Genomic DNA, 21,307 nt, shown 5'->3' on the forward strand with positions numbered 1-21,307 from the left:
TATGTATTTATGCATTTATAATGTGATTATGGATACCAGTTGATAGTAGTAGGCAGTGCTGCATTTGTTTTGGGTTATTATACACTCTCCGTTCAAGAAAAAGTAACAGTCTGTTGAAACCCAACGCCTGACCCACCTCCCATTTACTGTGCTCCGTTTCTCCATCAGAACCCGGTGTATGCAAGCTCTGTATTGGATAATGTTGGAGCTTACACAGGTTTGACGACGTCCTCCTCCTCATGTGACAGTTTTCTGGCCTAGTGAGTGATTGCTCAGGCTCAGAAGAATATCCCCCCACACCCATTCATGAGGGCACTAGGTATTTGAGAGTTCCAAAAGGAACAACATTGAGTATTGAGGGAGCACAGTAAAGGTTATTATTGGGATAGAGGTGGGGTGAGCTTTCAAGTTTTGTTGACTTTTTTCACTCAGATCACTTTTTCAAGTTTTGTTGACTTTTTTCACTCAGATCACTGCTTGTTTCTTAAGGTTTTAGAATTTTGGGTGCAGTTACGATAATTGGACCATGTAGTTCTCTAGTTCAGGACTCGTGAACACAGCTCTTTTAAAACAGACAGTAGCATCAAAAGTACTTATGAATACCTTAGACCAGTGGTCATCAACCCCCTCCTCAGGACCCACTTACAGGCCAGGTTTGCAAGATAATTGAAATCGTTCACAGGCGATATAATTTGCTGCTCAGTGATTGCAGTATTCTAGTCTGCATCTCCCCAAGGCAATACATAAAACCTGGCCTGTTAGCGGGCCCTGAGGACAGGGTTCACTTAGACCCGCTTTTACACTGGGGTGGTTTTCAGGTGCTTTAGCGCTAAGTGTGAAAGCAGTCTAAGCTGGGGTATTATAGATATTATAACTAGAAACAAACACAGAAGCCTACAACTTCCTTGCAGTGCGACAGCTTCACACCAAAATGGACATTCCCGCAATTAGGGTTGTCCCGATACCGATACCAGTATCGGTATCGGGACCGATACCGAGTATTTGCGCTAGTACTCGTACTCGTGCAAATACCCCCGATACCAAAATAGAATACTTTTTTTTTTATTTATTTTTTTTGTGACATCGAGCGGTGCATAGAGGCAGGGCCGGATTAACCGTGGGGCTGATGGAGCTGCAGCTCCAGGCCCCCATCATAATATAGGCCCAAACTTAATTCTCTCACCAGGGCCCGGCGGCCGGCCGACGACCGCTATATAATAAATCCACACGTCCAGGCAGCTGCAGCCTGCATTATGATATAGGCCCAATTGACGCAGTGAACAACATTTAATCACGGGCCGCGGGCCGCGAGCCGCTGCTATGATTCACAGCAGAGCCGCGGCTATCCACAACAACACAGTCTCTTGTAGCGCGGGCGGTGCCAGTGCGCCGAGGCGGAGCGTGCTCCTCCCCTTCAGTACTGTACTGAACACAGACACTGACTGTAGGCGGAGCTTGACGTCCCCCGGCGGCGTGCGTGACGTCATCCAGAGGCCGTCCCCGGCGTCCTAGGAGTCTCCATTGCCTTGCGAAAGAACCGCACCGCACGATCGACAGGAAAAGTACAGTAAAAAGCAAGTAAGCCATGAGCGCTGGGGAAGTCACTGTCATTCAGATGAGATAATGTTTAATTGTGCAGAAGAAGTGTGGGTACAGTACTGGCTGCAACGAACCTGAAGTGGTTAACTTTTTTTTTTTGGGGGGGGGGGTGCTATATCAGTGCAGGGAGGCAGCTTATTAGTGCATTTTATGAGTGCCATCCAATCAATGCCAGTGCCACCTATCAGTGCCATTGGATGGCACTGATAGGTGGCATTGATTGGCACTCATAAATGGATGGCACTGATAGGTGGCACTGGCATTGATTGGGTGGCACTGATGAGATGCACTAATAAGCTGCCTCCCTGCACTGATGCACTAGTGGGCACTGATCTGCACTGATAGGTGGCACTGGCTAGCTGCACTTTTGGGCACTGGCACCGATGAGCTGCACTGATAGGTGGCACTGGCAGTGATCACTCCTTCAATGACATGTAGTTTTCCAGTACCGTATGCTAAAAAACAGCCCCACACCATGATGTACCGGTTCTTCATAATTCTAAAGAAAATATCCTTAGTCTGTATTGTGGTTTGAAAACGGTCACATGACATTTAAAAAAAGTATCGGTATTCGGCATCGGCGACTACTTGAAAAAAAGTATCGGTACTTGTACTCGGTCCTAAAAAAGTGGTATCGGGACAACCCTACCCGCAATATTCTGTCACAAACACAAACAAACCTGTATCTCAGAGTACCTACCACTGGCTTTGAAATGATGGAAAGCTGTGCTTCCAATGCTTTAGTTTCTTCATCTTTTTCTAGAACAGAAACAAATACAATTATTTTGATAGGCTTCCAACAGTGCTTTACCCACTAAAAGCTAAAACTGATGGTCTGTGAAATATATTCAGTGTTATTACGTTAAAGGCAAAATTATTATGAAAAAAAAAATCATCTGAATTTATAAACAAATACTCAATTATTAAAGCTAGCTTGATATTGCATCAATGATTACATGATAACATACTGCTTTGACTGCTGAGTGCAATAAAAAACATCCCTTTAAACATATTAGGGTACATTCATTAAAGCCCCTCCCCCCCTCCAAAAATGTAAAGTCAGCAGCTACAACTACTGCAGCTGTTGACTTTTACTATTAGAGCACTTACCTGTCCAGGCATCCAGCAGAGTCCTCACCCGAGCCGGTTCTTGAACTAACTCTCAGGTGCTGGTGCCACCATGTCAGCTAAGGAAAGTTGGCAGTGAAGTCTTGCGGATTCACAGCCAGTTTCCTATTGTGCATGCCCGAATCGCGCTGCACTCTGAATAGGCTGGCTGTGGGGGGGAAGGAGGAGGGGTATAAACTTCAGGCTCACTTTGCCATGGCGAACTAAGCCGGGAGCGGGACAGTCAAAATATAAAAACAGCAGCGGGAGATTTGTCCATCCACACTGTATACAGTAGATGGAGAAACTAGTGTTTTATTTTGCCCCCGAAATACTTTCCTGTTTGGCACCGTCCTTCAGGCTGTAATGAAGCGATTGCCCACCACATGTAAAAATTGGGTTCAAGAGTTTGAGCATTTTCTTTATTTACTAAGGAATGCTAAAATGAATCGAGTGATTATCATATTAAACATATTTAGGATTATCAACCAATTCATGATTAGACTGGGAAATTACATTACCACGGAAGCTTCCCTAGACCCCCTGGCTGGCTGTTTTCAGGGAAAAACAGATATGCATGGTGGACTTTTCTCTGACCAAATGTTTTATGAATGTACATCCCATTGTCATCTTATGTCTAGGGGCACCAATAGAAAGTGACAGGACTGGTCTCTGTGGCGAGGGATCTATAGTAGGAAGAGGTAAGTCATCACAGGTAACTACTGAAATGATAATTATACCTGAAGGGTTCCACATGTACTGGCACTTTAAGGCTGGCTCCACCCAGCAGTGATGACAAGGGTCAAGGGGCATAGTAGCCATCTTAGAGAGACCACATGTAGAAAGCAGAGATATGTAATGTCCTGAGATGCATGTTGCAGTGTACAGCTGTACTGAATAAACATCCATTGTTCCAGCCCAGAGTCTTGTGTCTCCCACAACACAGAGGATATAACAGTGGCAACGAGGATGGGATTTACAAAGTGTCTATCAGTCTGAGAGAGAGACAAAGACATTGTGGATTGTCACCTGGATAAAAGCAATCACAGATCCCAGCAGGAAAATGTCATTAATCGGGACATTAAGTGAGTTTGATGGAGAACAGACATCCTGGAGTTCCTGGGTTGAGAGACTGGAACAGTATTTCAGTGCAAATGACATCCCAGACAACAGGCAAGTAGCAGTGTTTCTGACAGTGGTTGGGGCCAAGACATATGACACTCTGAGGGATCTGCTTTCCCCTGTAAAACCAGCAGCTAAGACATTGGCAGAGCTGCTGACACTGCTAGAGGATCACTTCCAGCCTAAACCATTAGAAATTGCAGAAAGATTTCGCTTCTATCAGAGGCAGCAGCAGACAGGTGAAGAGATTAAAGTTTATGTGCTCGCCCTTCGCAGACTAGCCTCTACCTGTTCTTTTGGGGACTACCTACCTACTGCACTGAGAGATAAGTTTGTTATGGGACTGAATTGTGAGTCCACCCAAAAGAGACTGTTAACAGAGAAAGACCTTACCCTTATAAAGGCAATTGAGATTCAGTGATGGAAATGGCTGTGAAAGATACAGAGGAATTGAACCCCCAGAGCAGAAGGGAAGAGGTGAAGCAGGAAGTTTTCAGGACAGCAGTCAAGCCAACTGATGCAAACTGGAAATACAGACCCCCACCAAGCCGGGAGTCAGCTTGCTACCGTTGTGGGAATACAGACCATGATTACAAAGTCTGCCGGTTTAAGGATCAGACCTGTCATAATTGCGGTAGGACCGGCCATCTGAAACGAGTTTGCCGTAGCAAGAAGGTGCAAGATAAACAACCTCTGAACCCCAAGACAAAGACATATATGGTGGGAAGATATACATCATCATCCGAGTCAGGGGATGAGGAAATGCTCCACAGATTAGACATACATCATATGCATTCAGCACCCTCCGCAATGACTGTAGATGTAACCATTGAGGGAAAGAGACTCAAGATGGATGTAGACACAGGAGCAGCAGTTTCAGTTATCACCCAGAAACAATGGAGACAACTTCAGACCCGAAAAACTGTCCGCCCAACACCAATCAAACTGCAGACATACTCAAAGCAGATACTCCACCCACTGGGTTACGCAAAAGTAAAGGTATTGTACAAGGGTCAGACAAAGAGCCATTATATATCCTAGAAAATGGGGGACCCCCTCTCTTTGGGAGAGACTGGATTGCTCACTTTGGTATGCCAGACATCGCCATAATTCCCTGTAACACCGTTACCATTCCATTAGGAGATAATGAGGGATGGGTGGTATCCCTGAAGCAGCGGTTCCCAAATATTTTTGATGACCAGTTGGGAAAAATAAAGCATGACTGTGTGAGACTCAAGCTGAAACCCAACGCTCAGCCTAAGTTCTTCAAAGCTCGGACAGTACCTTTCGCACTCCGAGCAGGTGTGGAAGCAGAACTAAGTCGGCTGGAGGAACAAGGTGTCATCTCAAAGGTAGAGCACAGCGAGTGGGCATCACCAGTTGTACCGGTAAAGAAATCGAATGGGGACTTGCGCATTTGTGGCGATTTCCGCATGGCACTGAACTCTCAACTGGAAATAGACCAGTATCCCCTACCCAGAGTAGATGACATTTTTGCCTCTCTTGCAGGAGGTCAAAAGTTCACCAAGCTTGATCTCAAACAAGCATATTTACAATTTGAGGTTCATCCTTCTTCCCGCAAGTTTCTGACCATCAACACCCACAAGGGACTGTATCAATATAATCGGATGGTGTTTGGGGTAGCCTCTGCCCCAGCCATTTGGCAACGAAAAATGGACGAGATTTTGGCGGACATTCCTTTCACTCAGTGCCTGCTAGATGACATGCTCATTACAGGACGGACCGACCAGGAACACAAGCAGAATGTGGAGCTTGTGTTGGCGAGACTCCAAGAACAGGGTCTGAAAGTGAACTTAGCAAAATGCCAATTCATGGTGCCTAAATTGGAGTTTTGTGGCCACCTTGTGGATGCAGAAGGTATACACACCACGGAAGCCAAGGTTGATGCTTTAGTCAAAGCTCCAGCCCCAACCAACGTCCAGCAGCTGCGATCATACCTTGGCTTGCTGAACTATTACCACAAATTCCTGCCAGATCTGGCACACACCTTGTTTCCGTTGAACAAGCTTTTGGAGAAACACTCCAGATGGGACTGGTCGGCTGCATGCCAACGTGCTTTTGAAGTTTCTAAGCGGAAGCTGTTGGCGTCACGCATGCTCGTGCACTATGACCTCCAGAAGCCTCTCACCTTGGCTTGTGATGATTACACCAAAAAGGAAAACTCTGCGCTCCTGAAAGTTCACCAATTATAAATCCACTTAATGTTTGTGAAGAAAAAAACATACATTAACACTTTAATTTTCGGAAGATCCAGTCCTTTATATGGTTAAAAAAGGGAAAGTTTCCACAATGTACACAATATAATAAAAAAAGTATAAAAAAAACTTTCCAAATGTCTGCATCAGACCAGCACCCTCTTCAGACTTCAAATGGTTAAAGCTTGCGGTTTTAGTTTGTGGGCTGTCTAGCAAGACATCATTAGTGCAAATGGTGAGCACAGTACATTACCCAGCCAGATGTAAACATCGATCGAATGTCCTTCTTCCTGGCTGATGTAACAATGTCCGGGATACTAGGCTCTCTCCTATGCGGGTCTGGAAGCTTCACAGACCCGATAAATGTGACTGCTGGAGACACAGGGTGGATCAGCCTATCAGAAAGGACGCTCTCCCTGGGTGAACATGCAAGCGTCCCACGTCTGAGACACTGTTTCAGTAAACCAGCTGTACTGCAGGGAGAAGTTTAGGCGCCCTCCAGTGGGCAAAAAGCAGTGTGCGCTTGTTGAAAAATCAACAGTGTTGCATGGCGATTAAAAAAATCGGATATAAAAGTTCTTATGCATGAATAGGATCTTCCATCATAAAAGGGGGATATTAAGAGGGGTCCTAGACGACGCGTTTCGCCCTTACAAGAGCTTTGTCACAGTCCTGTGACAAAGCTCTTGTAAGGGCGAAACGCGTCGTCTAGGACCCCTCTTAATATCCCCCTTTTATGATGGAAGATCCTATTCATGCATAAGAACTTTTATATCCGATTTTTTTAATCGCCATGCAACGCTGTTGATTTTTAAACAAGCGCACACTGCTTTTTGCCCACTGGAGGGCGCCTAAACTTCTCCCTGCAGTACAGCTGGTTTACTGAAACAGTGTCTCAGACGTGGGACGCTTGCATGTTCACCCAGGGAGAGCGTCCTTTCTGATAGGCTGATCCACCCTGTGTCTCCAGCAGTCACATTTATCGGGTCTGTGAAGCTTCCAGACCCGCATAGGAGAGAGCCTAGTATCCCGGACATTGTTACATCAGCCAGGAGAAGGACATTCGATCGATGTTTACATCTGGCTGGGTAATGTACTGTGCTCACCATTTGCACTAATGAGGTCTTGCTAGACAGCCCACAAACTAAAACCGCAAGCTTTAACCATTTGAAGTCTGAAGAGGGTGCTGGTCTGATGCAGACATTTGGAAAGTTTTTTTTATACTTTTTTTATTATATTGTGTACATTGTGGAAACTTTCCCTTTTTTAACCATATAAAGGACTGGATCTTCCGAAAATTAAAGTGTTAATGTATGTTTTTTTCTTCACAAACATTAAGTGGATTTATAATTGGTGAACTTTCAGGAGCGCAGAGTTTTCCTTTTTGGTGTATTTGTGTATTTGTGGTACTTCAGGGTATCCGGATCTCTGCAGCACGGACTGTTCTCAGCCCATACGAGGGTTTCAAGTATTTCATGGGATATTAGTTATTTCCCATTGAGCGCCAGTGACTTTTTTGTATCAATATTGGCTTGTGATGCCTCACCCTATGGTCTGGGGGCGGTACTATCCCACATCTTACCAGATGGGTCAGAAAAACCAGTGGCATTTGCCTCCAGGTCTTTGACAAAAGCAGAAAGCAATTACTCACACATTGACAAAGAGGCTCTTGCGCTGATATGGGCAATTAAGAAGTTTCATCTTTACCTGTATGGTAGGGAATTCACCATACTGACGGACCATAAACCACTCCTTCAGATCTTTAGCCCTGACAAAGGCATCTCCCAGACTACTGCGGCCCGCCTCCAACGCTATGCCCTATTCTTGGGGGCATACAGCTACAAAATTCAGTATCGTGGTCATGATGCCAATGCTAATGCGGACGCTATGTCCCGACTGACAGGGAGGTCCATGGACTCTTCTCCACCGGTCAAGAGTTGTCGTTACACCAGCCTGTCCTTCTTGTCTTCTGGGGAGATAGCAGCCCATACAAACAAGGATACCTTTCTGAAAACAATACTCTCCTGGGTACGGTCCGGTTGGCCTGCAACTGTCACACAGGAGTATGAACCTTATTTCCGTAGGCGTATGGAATTAACTGTGGCTGGCAACTGTGTTTTATGGGGAGACCGAGTGATCATTCCACAGACCCTCCGGAGACACATTCTGGACTTGCTACATACTGGTCATCCCGGGAGCACACGTATGAAACAAAAGGCCAGAGGCTATGTGTGGTGGCCAAACCTAGACTCAGATATCACAACATATGTGAATGCTTGTGCTGGATGTGCACAAACGGCAAGAGACCCTCCTCGAGGGTGCGTCCAGCCCTGGACTTGGCCCACGGTTCCTTGGTTTCGCCTACACTTGGACTTTGCAGGCCCGATCAGAGGACACACCTTCTTGATCATAGTGGACGCCCATTCAAAGTGGCCTGAGGTAATTCCTGTTACTCAGCCAACGACTAAGGCAACGGTTTCCATACTGTTACATCTCGCTGCTACGTTTGGATACCCCAGAGAAATCGTCACAGACAACGGTGCACAATTCACCAGTCAGGAGTTTCAGCGTTTCCTGACTGCCCACAACATCAAGCACAAGTTGACCGCACCTTACCACCCGGCTACGAATGGTCAAGCAGAGCGGTTTGTGCAGACTTTTAAACGCTATTTCAAAGCTACAGTGGCTGCAAGTAAACAGTCCCTGTCACCCCAGCAGCTGGACTCCTTCCTTTCTGCTTACAGAAACACACCACATGCAACCACTGGGAAAACTCCAGCAGAACTCCTTCTGGGGCGGCAGCCATGGACTGTTTTGGATATGCTCCGCCCTCAAACAGTCCAGGAACATGTACTACAGTCCCAAGACAAGATGGTCCAACACAATGAGCTCCCCCGATTCACAGCCCAACAAAAGGTATGGGCCCGATCTTATGGGGCTTCCAACACCCGTTGGCTTCCTGCTGTCATTGCAGAGACCTTGGGACCCAAGATGTACAAGGTCCGCCTGGAAGATGGTTCCATTTGCAGACGTCATGTGGACCAACTGCGTCCTCGTTCTCAACTGCCCGAATCCCTGATGCCGGCTGAACCACCAGTGTCTCAAGGATCTGCTCCCAGCAAATCAGGATGCACAGAGACTGATGATTGCGGGGACTCTGAACTTTTGAACTTAGCTCCAACAGAGCCCTCCAGCTCTGGTCCGGAGGTCTGTTTACCCTCTGAGCTGGGGGATCCCTTCTTGGCCCTGCCGGTACCCATTCCGGCCAGCCCTGTTTCCTCCGGTCCCGAATCGCTGGATGCCCGGCCTCAACGACACTGTCGCCCTCCTGACCGGTTTCAGTTGCAAGAGCGGTTACGAGACTTTCGACGTGGCCGACGGAAGGATCCGATGACATATTAACCCCGCAAGCTTGAAGTCCCGTAATTCTCCTGTGTTTGGAGGACTGTTATTGGACAGTTATCAGTTAATGTTTTGTGCCTGTTATTGTTTTGTTTTTGTTTTTTTTTGTTTTTTTAGGGATGGATGGAAGGTGTTATACCTGAAGGGTTCCACATGTACTGGCACTTTAAGGCTGGCTCCACCCAGCAGTGATGACAAGGGTCAAGGGGCATAGTAGCCATCTTAGAGAGACCACATGTAGAAAGCAGAGATATGTAATGTCCTGAGATGCATGTTGCAGTGTACAGCTGTACTGAATAAACATCCATTGTTCCAGCCCAGAGTCTTGTGTCTCCCACAACACAGAGGATATAACACATCCCATTGTCATCTTATGTCTAGGGGCACCAATAGGAAGTGACAGGGCTGGTCTCTGTGGCGAGGGATCTATAGTAGGAAGAGGTAAGTCATCACAGGTAACTACTGAAATGATAAGCAGACATGCTAGGAGAATGTGTAGACTGCAGATTTGTAAAGTATCTTACCGCCTACAGGTACTTTAATATCTCACATTTACTAGCGTTTAAAAATACACCAAATAAAAAAAAAATAGCATTATTAATCCCTTTAAAGTTTTAGCAATGCACTAACAGTTTGTACAACATGATAAATCATCCTCAATTATCACCAGTCCTTGGCATCCTTTTTATGGTCACAATTACCTGGCAGTTCAGCTTCTATCTGGGCAGATGTCTTCCCTTTCTGCTTGTTCTTGGACTGTCCTGTGTTTAGAGATGGACTGTTTTGCCCTTTGATAATGCCATTGGATTCATTGACTGGAGAAGTGCTTTTCTTGGGTGAATATGGGGGGCTGTTGAGTTTGTCTTTCTGCGCACCATGTCTGTCCTTTAGCTTCTTCTGCAGTCGCTCATGTATTTTACTTGACCTCTCATCTCTGAGACTGGACCTCCCATGTGATAGCGGATCTAGAAAAATTAAACACAGGATTTGCAGGAAACAACGGAGAAATTAAATCTGTACAGTATATCTAATCTGTAAACAAATTAAGCTATAAAAAAAAAACATACCATTTAGGTTATTAGTTCTGTTTATACAGTTTAAATAGGCAATTTCAACCAAGCCGTTAGACCTGGTTCACACTGATGCGAGTTCATACCGAATGTGATGTTTCGAAACCATTCTAAATTCGCATACATGCGTTGCAATTCCTCTACGAATGCGATAAAAAAGGGGTCTTGTGCGAGTTTACTGCATTGCAAATTAAGTCTCCATAGACATCAATGTAAATCTTTCTGGAATCACATTAATGGTTCACATATGTGCGAATTTCACTACCCGATTCTCCACAAAAAACAGGAAGTACACAGGAAGTTAACACCTTTTTTTTACACTATGATTCCATTGGCTAGAACATCAATCGCAGCAACTCCTGAAATTTGCGTTAAAATCACGGTAAATTCGCAGTATAACTCGCACCTCAGAATGGACAAAAAACGGACCAAATTCACAGCGTATCAGTGTGAACCGGGCCTTAGGCTCCGTGCACACCAACTTAACTTTAAGCTCCAAGCAGCTGCTTTGAGCATTTATTCTTTTCCTGCCGCTAGAAGTAAGTAATTACCCTATGTGTCCATATACACTATTTTAGGCTAGAAGTATTTTTCAAGCTTCAGCTTCTAGGAACAGAAAAAAAAGCTTTTTTGTATTTTTGGGAGCGATTTGCCAGCAAAAAAAAAAAAAAAAGCTGACAGCTCCTAAATGCTGTTAGCCGCTGCTAAGCACCGGTTTCCAGTGGGTTTTTTTTTCTTAGCCAGCGGCTCGTGTATAGGTGGTTGTAAGGAGCAGGCCGCCACATTCTTAACCACTTGCCGACCGCGCACCGTCATAATACGTCCACAAGGTGGCTCTCCTGGGCGAGATCACGTATTATGACGTCCGGCGCGTGAACGGCGATGGGGCGCGCACGCGCGCCCCCCCGCCGTTCCCGATGATCAGATTCGATGCAGAACTGATCAATCACCAGGTCCAGGCCAATAAAATCTGGCCTGGACCTGGTGATCGCTCTAACCAATGGTTGTCTTCCCCTGGCAATGTTTTGTAAACATTGGCAGGGGAAGTACTGCTCTCTCCCTCGTGTCGGTCTTTCCGTTCCAGACCGAGAGGGAGAGAGCATCCAACAGTGAGTTGCACAACACTACACTGACACCAGGTCACATAGGCACACATTTAACCCCCTGATCACCCCCCGATCACCCCCCAAATTAACCCATTCACTGCCTGTCACTGTGTCACCCAGTACAGCAATCAGATTTTTTTTTGATCGCTGTACTAGTGTCATTAGTGACAAAAATAAGTGTTAGGGTAATCAGTCTTAGGCCCTAAATAGTCTAGGGACCCCCCCTAACCCCCCCCAACAAAGGTTTAACCCCATCATCACCCCCTGTCACCAGTGATCACAGTATAAGTGTCACCGGTGACGCAGTTTAGCTAGTTAATTTTTTATAGCATCAAGGCACCCGCCATATTTTTTGCAATAAAGTTTTAACCCCCTGATCGCCCGGCGGGTGATCAAAGTTTGGTTTTAGCGCCAGATAGGGTCTGCGTCGCCCCAGGCAGCGGCCAATAGCGCTAACACCCACGCACGCACCATACGCCTCCCTTTAGTGGTTTAATATCTGATCGGATCGATACTTGATCTGATCAGATCTATACTAGCGTCCCCTGCAGTTTAGGGTTCCCAAAAACGCATGGTTAGCTGGATCAGCCCAGATACCTGCTAGCACCTGCGTTTAGCCCCTTCGCCCAGTCCAGCCCACCGAAGTGCAGTATCGATCGATCGATCACTGACACAAAACACAAAAACACATAACTGCAGCGTTCGCAGAGACAGGCCTGATCTCTGCGATCGCTAACAGTTTTTTTGGTAGCGATTGACTCGGTCACTAACAGGTCAGGTGCTTTTTTGCCTGTGAATCTCACCACTGTACCCCTAAATTTAGAGCCCAAAATGGCAAATCGATTGTACAGTGATGAAGAGGCCTACTTGTTTATGAGCCTGACAGATAGTGATGAGGAGGTCACGCATCTGTCAAATTCTTGCTCAGAATACGATCCTGTAGACGACAGTGGCTCCCTGACAGATAGCTCTGACGACGGAGTGGTCCCTGCTAGGGTCAGGCGTACCAGACCCCGATCTTCTGCTGTCGCTGAGGTGCAAGAACCGCAGGGCTCTCGTATGGAGGAGAGAAGTACTAGCACCGCTATTCCTTCTGGTGAACTGGCAAGCACCAGCGGCCTAGTACATCCTGGTCATATATCCAGCACTGCAGTAACACTTGGTGACGTGGCGAGTCCCATAAGTGCAGTTCAAGCTGGAGAGGTGGCAAGCACTAGTAGTGTCCCGCTGCCACCAAGAAGAAGACGACAAAGACAGGCCCGTCCCCATAGTGCCCTTCCTGCTGCATTCGCCAATCCTGATTGGGTACCCACCACTTCTGCAGCACCCGTACTTCCCCCATTCACTGGCCAACCCGGAATTCAGGTGAATACAGTTGATTTTACGTCACTGGATTTTTATTCGCTGTATTTCACGGAAGATCTCTATAGATCTATTGTGGACCAAAGCAATTTGTACGCTGGTCAATTCATCGCCGCTAATCCCCAGCTGTCCCTTGCCAGAGATTGGAAGCCAATTACGGTTTCCGAATTTAAGATCTTTCTGGGCCTTTCCCTCATCATGGGCATTACTAAAAAGAGTGAGCTGCGGATGTATTGGTCCACGCACCCAGTTCACCATATGCCCATTTTCTCTGCCTCCATGACCAGGACACGATACGAGCAGATCTTGAGGTTCATGCATTTTAGTGACAATGAACTCTGTCGTCCTCGGGGAGACCCTGGATTCGATCGGCTCTACAAAATTCGGCCCCTCGTAAACCACTTCAACGAACGGTTTGCAGCCTTGTATAATCCCCAACAAGTTGTCTGCGTTGATGAGTGCCTGGTTACGTTTTCTGGCCGCTTGTCATTCAAACAATTCCTTCCCAGCAAGCGTGCCAGATACGGGGTCAAGTTGTATAAGCTCTGTGACAGGGCAACAGGCTATACATCTAGCTTTATGGTTTACGAGGGAAAAGACAGTCACGTAGAGCCGGAGAATTGCCCTGATTACATAGGGAGCGCTGGTAAGATAGTGTGGGAATTGGTGTCACCCTTATTCGGAAAGGGGTACCACTTGTACGTGGACAATTATTACACAAGCGTGCCACTTTTTAGTCACCTTTTTGATTATGGAATTGGCGCATGTGGCACCGTGCGACCTAATCACCGGGGCATCCCCCAACGGCTTGTAGAATCCCGTCTTAGTCGGGGGGAGAGAGCCTGCTTACAGTGTAATAATTTGTTAGCAGTGAAGTGGAGGGATTCACGGAATGTTTTCGTTCTGTCCACGCTTCACGCAGACACGGCAGTCCAAATTCCTACGGCGACTGGTGTTGTGGAGAAACCCCTCTGTATCCACGAGTACAACCTTAACATGGGAGGGGTGGACCTCAATGACCAGTTGTTGGCGCCGTACCTAATTGCCCGGAGGTCCAAACGCTGGTACAAAAAAGTGTCAGTTTATTTGTTTCAATTGGCTTTGCTGAACGCTCATGTGCTATACAGAGCTTCAGGACGGACTGGATCCTTCCTAAAATTCCAGGAAGAGATCGTCGAAGCCCTTCTGTTTCCAGATGGTGCTGTGCCCCACCTTCCCAACGCAAATGCAGTGAGCCGGCTGTATGAGAGGCATTTTCCTTTTGTCCTCCCTGGTACCCCTACCCAAAGATCCCGCCAAAAAAGATGTTGTGTCTGCAGCAAACTCGGATTTAGGCGTGACACCCGCTTTTATTGTCCCGACTATCCTGACCAACCTGGTCTCTGCATTGGTGTATGTTTCAAACGCTACCACACACTAATTGAGTTTTAGCGTAGGGTACAGCACCACACAGTCCTAGGCACACCAACACAGGGTCTCGGAATATGTGATGGCCATCACATTTTGAGAGACCATAATCTGCAACGTTCAGTTTACAGTTTTCTTACAGTTTTTATAAAAGTGAAAAAAAGTGGAAAAAAAATTAAAAAAACACACAAAAACACAAAAAAAATATAAAATAAAAAATCCAAAAATAGTTGTGGTTGTATTTTTCTCCTCTCTTTATTGTTCTCTTATGTTCACTCTCTACTGTCCACTCACTATTGTTCTATATCTATTCTCTCTATTTTTACAATGTTTTATTGTATTTGCTTTGCAGGTATGGTATGTTATACTGTAATGTTTGTTTTATTGTTGACCATCATTTGTTTAGCAGGTACGCCATTCAGTTGCATCGCGGATTTATTTAGCGTGACAGCAACAGCGTTTGCTCCCACGATTTATAAAGCTGTGACTCCAACGCTGTAGGAGGTGATTTCACCACCACAGTTAAAAAAAAAGCATATATGCCGAAGCATGGGGGCATTAGGGGCGGAGGAGCGATTTTGCTCCTAATGCCGCGTACATACGGTCGAAATTCCGACGGAGGCTTGCCCGTGAAAAAGTTCGACCGTGTGTATGCGGCATAACTTTTTATGCGGGAGGATGCCCCCATGCTTCGGCATGTATATTTTTTAGGCACAGGTTGCGTTAAAAAATGTTTTATTTTTTACTGTTTTTATTTTTTTGGTATTTGCTTTGCAGGTATGGTATGGTAAGATCTTAATGTTAAAATGTAATGTTACTTTGTTATAATGTTAACCATCATTTGCTTAGCAGGTACGCCATTCAGTTGCAGCACGGATTTATTTAGCGTGACAGCAACAGCGTTTGCTCCCACGATACATAAAGCCGCGACTCCAACACTGTGGGAGGTGATTTCACCACCACAGTTAAAAAAAGAGCATATATGCCGAAGCATGGGGGCATTAGGGGCGGAGGAGCGATTTTGCTCCTAATGCCGCGTACATACGGTCGAAATTCCGTCGGAAGCTTGCCCGTGGAAAAGTCCGACCGTGTGTATGCGCCATAACTTTTTATGCGGCGTACATACGTGTGTGAGCGGCATAACTTTTGTGGGAGGATGCCCCCATGCTTCGGCATATATAAATGGTGCATGTATGCCCATCATTAGAAGTGGGTGGATGAAGGGAGGTATTCTAATGGTGGGCATACCCACCGATCAATCTCTTTTTTTCGTTCAGCCAACAGGCTAGGCTGCATGAAAAAAAAAAGATTACAATACATGTCCAACAAGAACCATCAACGTATGGTATGTTGCTGGACTTTGAATGGTTATACCAGAATGATGCCTGCGGGTTTAGGTATCATCTTGGTATCATTCTTTTCAGCCAGCGGTTGGCTTTCATGTAAAAACAGTCCTAGCGGCTAATTAGCCTCTAAACTGCTTTTACAAGCAGTGGGAGGGAATGTCCCCTCCCCGGATATAAACCGCGCCATTGGGAAAGTGGAAAAACATTTTATCACACCGATCTTGGTGTGGTCAGATGCTTTAAGGGCAGAGGAGAGATCTAGGGTCTAATAGACCCCAATTTTTTCAAAAAAGAGTACCTGTCACTAACTATTGCTATCATAGGGGATATTTACATGCCCTAAGATAACAATAAAAATTATAAAAAAAGTAAGAAACAGTTTAAAATAAAATTAAAAAAGCAAATGAAATAATAATAATAATAAAAAAAAAAAAAGCACCCCTGTCCCCCCCCTGCTCTCGCGCAAAAGCAAACATAAGTGTCAGTCTGGCGTCATATGTAAACAGCAATTGAACCATGCATGTGAGGTATCACCGCGAAGGTCAGATCGAGGGCAGTAATTTTAGCAGTAGACCTCCTCTGTAAATCTAATGTGGTAACCCGTAGAGGCTTTTAAAGGCTTTTAAAAATGTATGTAGTTTGTCGCCACTGCGCATTTGTGCGCAATTTTAAAGCATGTCATGTTTGGTATCTATGTACTCGGCCTAAGATCATCTTTTTTATTTCATCAAACATTTGGGCAATATAGTGTGTTTTAGTGCATTAAAATAAAAAAATATGTATTTTTGCCCAAAAAAATGCATTTGAAAAATCGCTGCGCAAATACTGCGTGGTAAAAAAAAATGCAACACCCACCATTTTAATCTGTAGGGCCTTTGCTTTAAAATAATATATAATGTTTGGGGGTTCAACTTAACTTTCTTGCAAAAAAATAATATGTTTTTATGTAAACAAACAGTGTCAGAAAGGGCTTTTTCTTCAAGTGGTTAGAAGAGTGGGTAATGTGTGACATAAGCTTCTAAATGTTGTTCATAAAATGCCAGGACAGTTCAAAACCCCCCCAAATGACCCCATTTTGGAAAGTAGACACCCCAAGCTATTTGCTGAGAGGCATCTCGAGTCCATGGAATATTTTATATTTTGACACAAGTTGTAGGAAAGAGAATTATTATTATTTTGTTTTATTTTCTTTGCACAAAGTTGTCACTAAATGATATATTGCTCAAACATGCCATGGGCATATGTGGAATTACACCCCAAAATACATTCTGCTGCTTCTCCTGAGTACGGGGATACCACATGTGTGAGACTTTTTGGGAGCCTAGCCGCGTACAGGACCCCAAAAACCAATCACCACCTTCAGGCTTTCTAAGGGTGTAAATTTTTGATTTCACTCCTCACTACCTATCACAGTTTTGGAGGCCATGGAATGCCCAGATGGCACAAAACCCCCCCAAATGACCCCATTTTGGAAAGTAGACACCCCAAGCTATTTGCTGAGAGGTATGTTGAGTATTTTGCAGATCTTGCTTTTTGTCACAAAGATTTGAAAATTGAAAAAAGAAAAAAATATATATATATATCTTTCTTCATTTTCAAAAATAAATGAGCGCTGTAAAATACTCACCATGCCTCTCAGCAAATAGCTTGGGGTGTCTACTTTCCAAAATGGGGTCATTTGGGGGGGTTGTGTGCCATCTGGGAATTCCATGGCCTCCGAAACTGTGATAGGCAGCGAGGAGTGAAATCAAAAATTTGCGCCCTTAGAAATCCTGAAGGCGGTGCTTGGTTTTCAGGGCCCCGTACGCGGCTAGGCTCCCGAAAAGTCCCACACATGTGGTATCCCCGTACTCAGGAGAAGCAGCAGAATGTATTTTGGGGTGCAATTCCACATATAACCATGGCATGTGTGAGCAATATATCATTTAGTAACAACTTTGTGCAAAAAAAAAAAAAAAAAAAGTTTGTCATATTCCAGCAACTGGTGGCAAGATATAAAATATTCCATGAACTCAAAATGCCTCTCAGAAAATAGCCTGGGGTGTCTACTTTCCAAAATGGGGTCATTTGGGGGAGTTGTGTGCCATCATGGCATTTTATGGCCTTCAATACTGTGATAGGTAGTGATCGGTAGTGAGGAGTGAAATCAAAAATGTATGCCCTTAGAAATCCTGAAGGCCGTGCTTGGTTTTCGGGGTCCCGTACGCTGCTAGGCTCCCAAAAAGTCCCACACATGTGGTATCCCCGTACTCAGGAGAAGCTGCAGAATGTATTTTGGAGTGTAATTCCACATATGCCCATGGCATATGTGAGCAATATATCATTTAGTGACAACTTTGTGCAAAAAAAAAAAAAATTGTCATATTCCCGCAACTTGTGGCAAAATATTAAATATTCCATGGACTCAACATGCCTCTCAGCAAATAGCCTGGGGTGTCTACTTTCCAAAATGGGGTCATTTGGGGGGGGTTTGTGCTATTTGGGCATTTTATGGCCTTCAAAACTGTGATAGGTAGTGAGGAGTGAAATAAAAAATTTGCGCCCTTAGAAATCCTGAAGGCGATGCTTGGTTTTCGGGGCACCGTACGCGGCTAGACTCGCAAAAAGTCCCACACATGTGGTATCCCCGTACTCAGGAGAAGCAGCAGAATGTATTTTGGGGTGCAATTCCACATATAACTATGGCATGTGTGAGCAATATATCATTTAGCGACAACTTTTTGTAATTTCTTTTTTTTTTTTTGTCATTATTCAATCACTTGGTACAAAAAAAAAAAATATTCAATGGACTCAACATGCCTTTCAGCAGGTTCCTTGGGGTGTCTACTTTCCAAAATGGGGTCATTTGGGGGGGTTTTGTACTTCCCTGCTATTTTAGCACCTCAAGAATTGAGATAGGCAGTCATAAAATAAAAGCTGTGTAAATTCCAGAAAATGTACCCTAGTTTGTAGATGCTATAACTTTTGCGCAAACCAATAAATATACGCTTATTGGCATTTTTTTTACTAAAGACATGTGGCTGAATACATTTTGGCCAAAATGTATGACTAAAATTGAGTTTGTTTGATTTTTCTTATAACAAAAAGTAGAAAATATCATTTTTTCTCAAAATTTTCGCTCTTTTTCCGTTTATATCGCAAACACTAAAAATCGCAATCAAATACCATCAAAAGAAAGCTCTATTTGTGGGGAAAAAAGGACGCAAATTTTGTTTGGGTACAACATTGTATGGCCGCGCAATTACCAGTTAAAGCAGCGCAGTGGAAAATTGTAAAAACACCTCTGGTCTTAAGGCTGACAAATGGTCCGGTGGGAAAGTGGTTAACAACAGATGATGCGTTTCCCACTGACAACGTAAACAAAACAATTGGCAGCAATAAAAATGCAGATTTGTTTGCCGCCCTGCCCCCCCACCAAAAAAATTGAGCACCAGCCGCCACTGACCAGACCCTTATCCAAGCATGCAGCCCAGCAGGTCACCTAGGAAGGGAGCGAGCGCCCAGCCCACATGCCCTCAACATGGGGGGGTGCCGCCAGATTTTCCGAAAAGCTTGCCGCCCGCAGACCCCCAAAACCATCGGCGGCCAGGTTTGTGGGCGAAGAGGCCCTTTTCCTCATCAACATAGGGACACAGTGCTTTGGGGGGGCCCCCTGCCCCAAAGCCCCCCCCCCTACATTGAGGGCATGTGGCCTGGTATGGTTCAGGACCTTTCCTGACCTGCTAGACTGCATGCTCAGATAAGAACCTGGTATGGATTTTCTAAACATTTGTATTTCCGACAATTGTTCAGTTTACATTCAGCTGCCAGCGGGGAACAGCTGACAGCCGAGGAGTCATCCATTGTTAAGGACGTGGCTCCTTAACAAAAAACATTACTGCTCCTAAACACTTTTGAAAACACTGCAAAAACGCTGGCTAAAAATGCTAAATATAATTTTTTTAGCCATCGTTTTTTTTTTTGCGGTTTTTGTGCATGAAACTTAAAGCAGCAGTAAACCCAAAAGCAAATATTTGTTATATTACAAGTAAGTGCTACAGAAATGAAGGCGTGACAACCTATAACAGTTGAAGAAAGGGGTCACACACAGCCAATTTCTTGCTTGTATGTATTTTGACATACACATGTGAAAGCATGCTGTGACATAGCATGCATGTTTTCATAGCATAACAGCATATTTCGACTTTTATATAAATGCACTTTGTGGTTGAAACAAAAACAAGCACAAAGTGGCAGCACCTGCCTAGGGAAACTTTGAACCCCAATAGGAAAAAAAGAGTACCAAAGCCAAGCTTAAAGTTATACATCAAGGGGCAGATTCACATACAATTGCATGGGCGCAGCGTATGTGAGATACGCTACGCCGCTGTAACTTACTCTTTGAAGCTTTGAATCCACAAAGAATTCGCGCTGTAAGTTACGGCGGCGTAGTGTATCTCTTGCGGCGTAACGGCGCGTAATTCAGATCGGCGAGTAGGGGGCGTGTTTCATTTAAATGAAGCGCGTCCCCGCGCCGAACAAACTGCGCATGCTCCGTTCCTAAATTTCCCGCCGTGCATTGCGCTAAATGACGTCGCAAGGACATCTTTTTTTGTGACGTGGACGTAAATTACGTCCAGCCCGATTCACGGACGACTTACGCAAACGAAATTTTATTTTTTTAAATTATACGCGTGAACGACGGCCATACTTAACATCGAGTACGCCACCAAATAGCAGCTTTAACTATACGCTGAAAAAAGCCGACTAGAGACGATGTAAAAAAAGGCGACGGCCGCTCGTACGTTTGTGGGAAATAGCTAATTTGCATACTCGACGCGGAAAACAACGGGAACGCCACCCAGCGGACGCCGAAAAATTGCATCTTAGATCCGAAGGCGTACGCCTGTCGGATCTAACCCAGATGCCGTCGCCAAGTAGCAGCTTACAACCCACAGTCTATGAATATGCAGCCTGTTCCCTGCACTGTAAAATTAACATGTTTTTTCAAAGGGTTCTATGTGCGTTTCCTCTTATTTTATGGTTTATTTTGCAGTTGAGGAAAAGGGACAGCAGTTGTAGTGCAAAGTGGATTTGCCGTTTGTAAATAACTCCCCAATGTGCACTTTCTAAATAATGTAGAAAGGAAAAGACAGCTGATATACAAGTAAAACTTATGTAGGGAGATTTATTTCATCTCTGTGTATAATCTGAGGCTGTTCACTTCACTGGGCATAGGAGAGGGTTTACAATCACTTTAAAGGATAAATTCCCCATATTCAGGGTGTAACAAGTTACAAATGCACCAGCCCCCGCAACCCCTAGACCCTGTTTTAACAGCTAGTGGGGGGATCTTCTCCTCCCATAAATTAGGGCAAACGGAAGCCCAAAAGGAAGTTACTAGTGGGACCATGCAGCATATGTAGTGCAAGGCTTTATTGAAAAAAGATATATACATAAAAAATATTCATACAAAAAAAAAAATATAATAAACCACAATTGTTTTTGTACCTGCATCCACCCCAAGCTGCATGAAGGCAGCACATGGAAAAAATGCAGACAAGGCAGCTGCATGGACACAGCTGCATGTC

General features: G+C 44.9%; 1 protein-coding gene across 4 annotated transcripts in view; it reads right to left on the reverse strand.

The window, feature by feature from the left end:
• Positions 1–21,307, reverse strand: part of FNDC3A (fibronectin type III domain containing 3A) — a 310,643-nt gene that overhangs the window by 75,645 nt on the left and 213,691 nt on the right. For all 4 annotated transcript variants that reach the window (XM_040340289.1, XM_040340290.1, XM_040340292.1 and 1 more), the window contains 2 exons: positions 10,148–10,411; positions 2,300–2,358 (listed from right to left, as the gene is read on the reverse strand). In XM_040340289.1, coding sequence (XP_040196223.1) covers positions 2,300–2,358; positions 10,148–10,411 — 323 coding nt within the window. The remainder of the gene's footprint in view (positions 1–2,299; positions 2,359–10,147; positions 10,412–21,307) is intronic.

Source organism: Rana temporaria, chromosome 2 (assembly GCF_905171775.1).
Source record: "Rana temporaria chromosome 2, aRanTem1.1, whole genome shotgun sequence".
NCBI classification, from domain to species: Eukaryota; Metazoa; Chordata; class Amphibia; order Anura; family Ranidae; genus Rana; species Rana temporaria.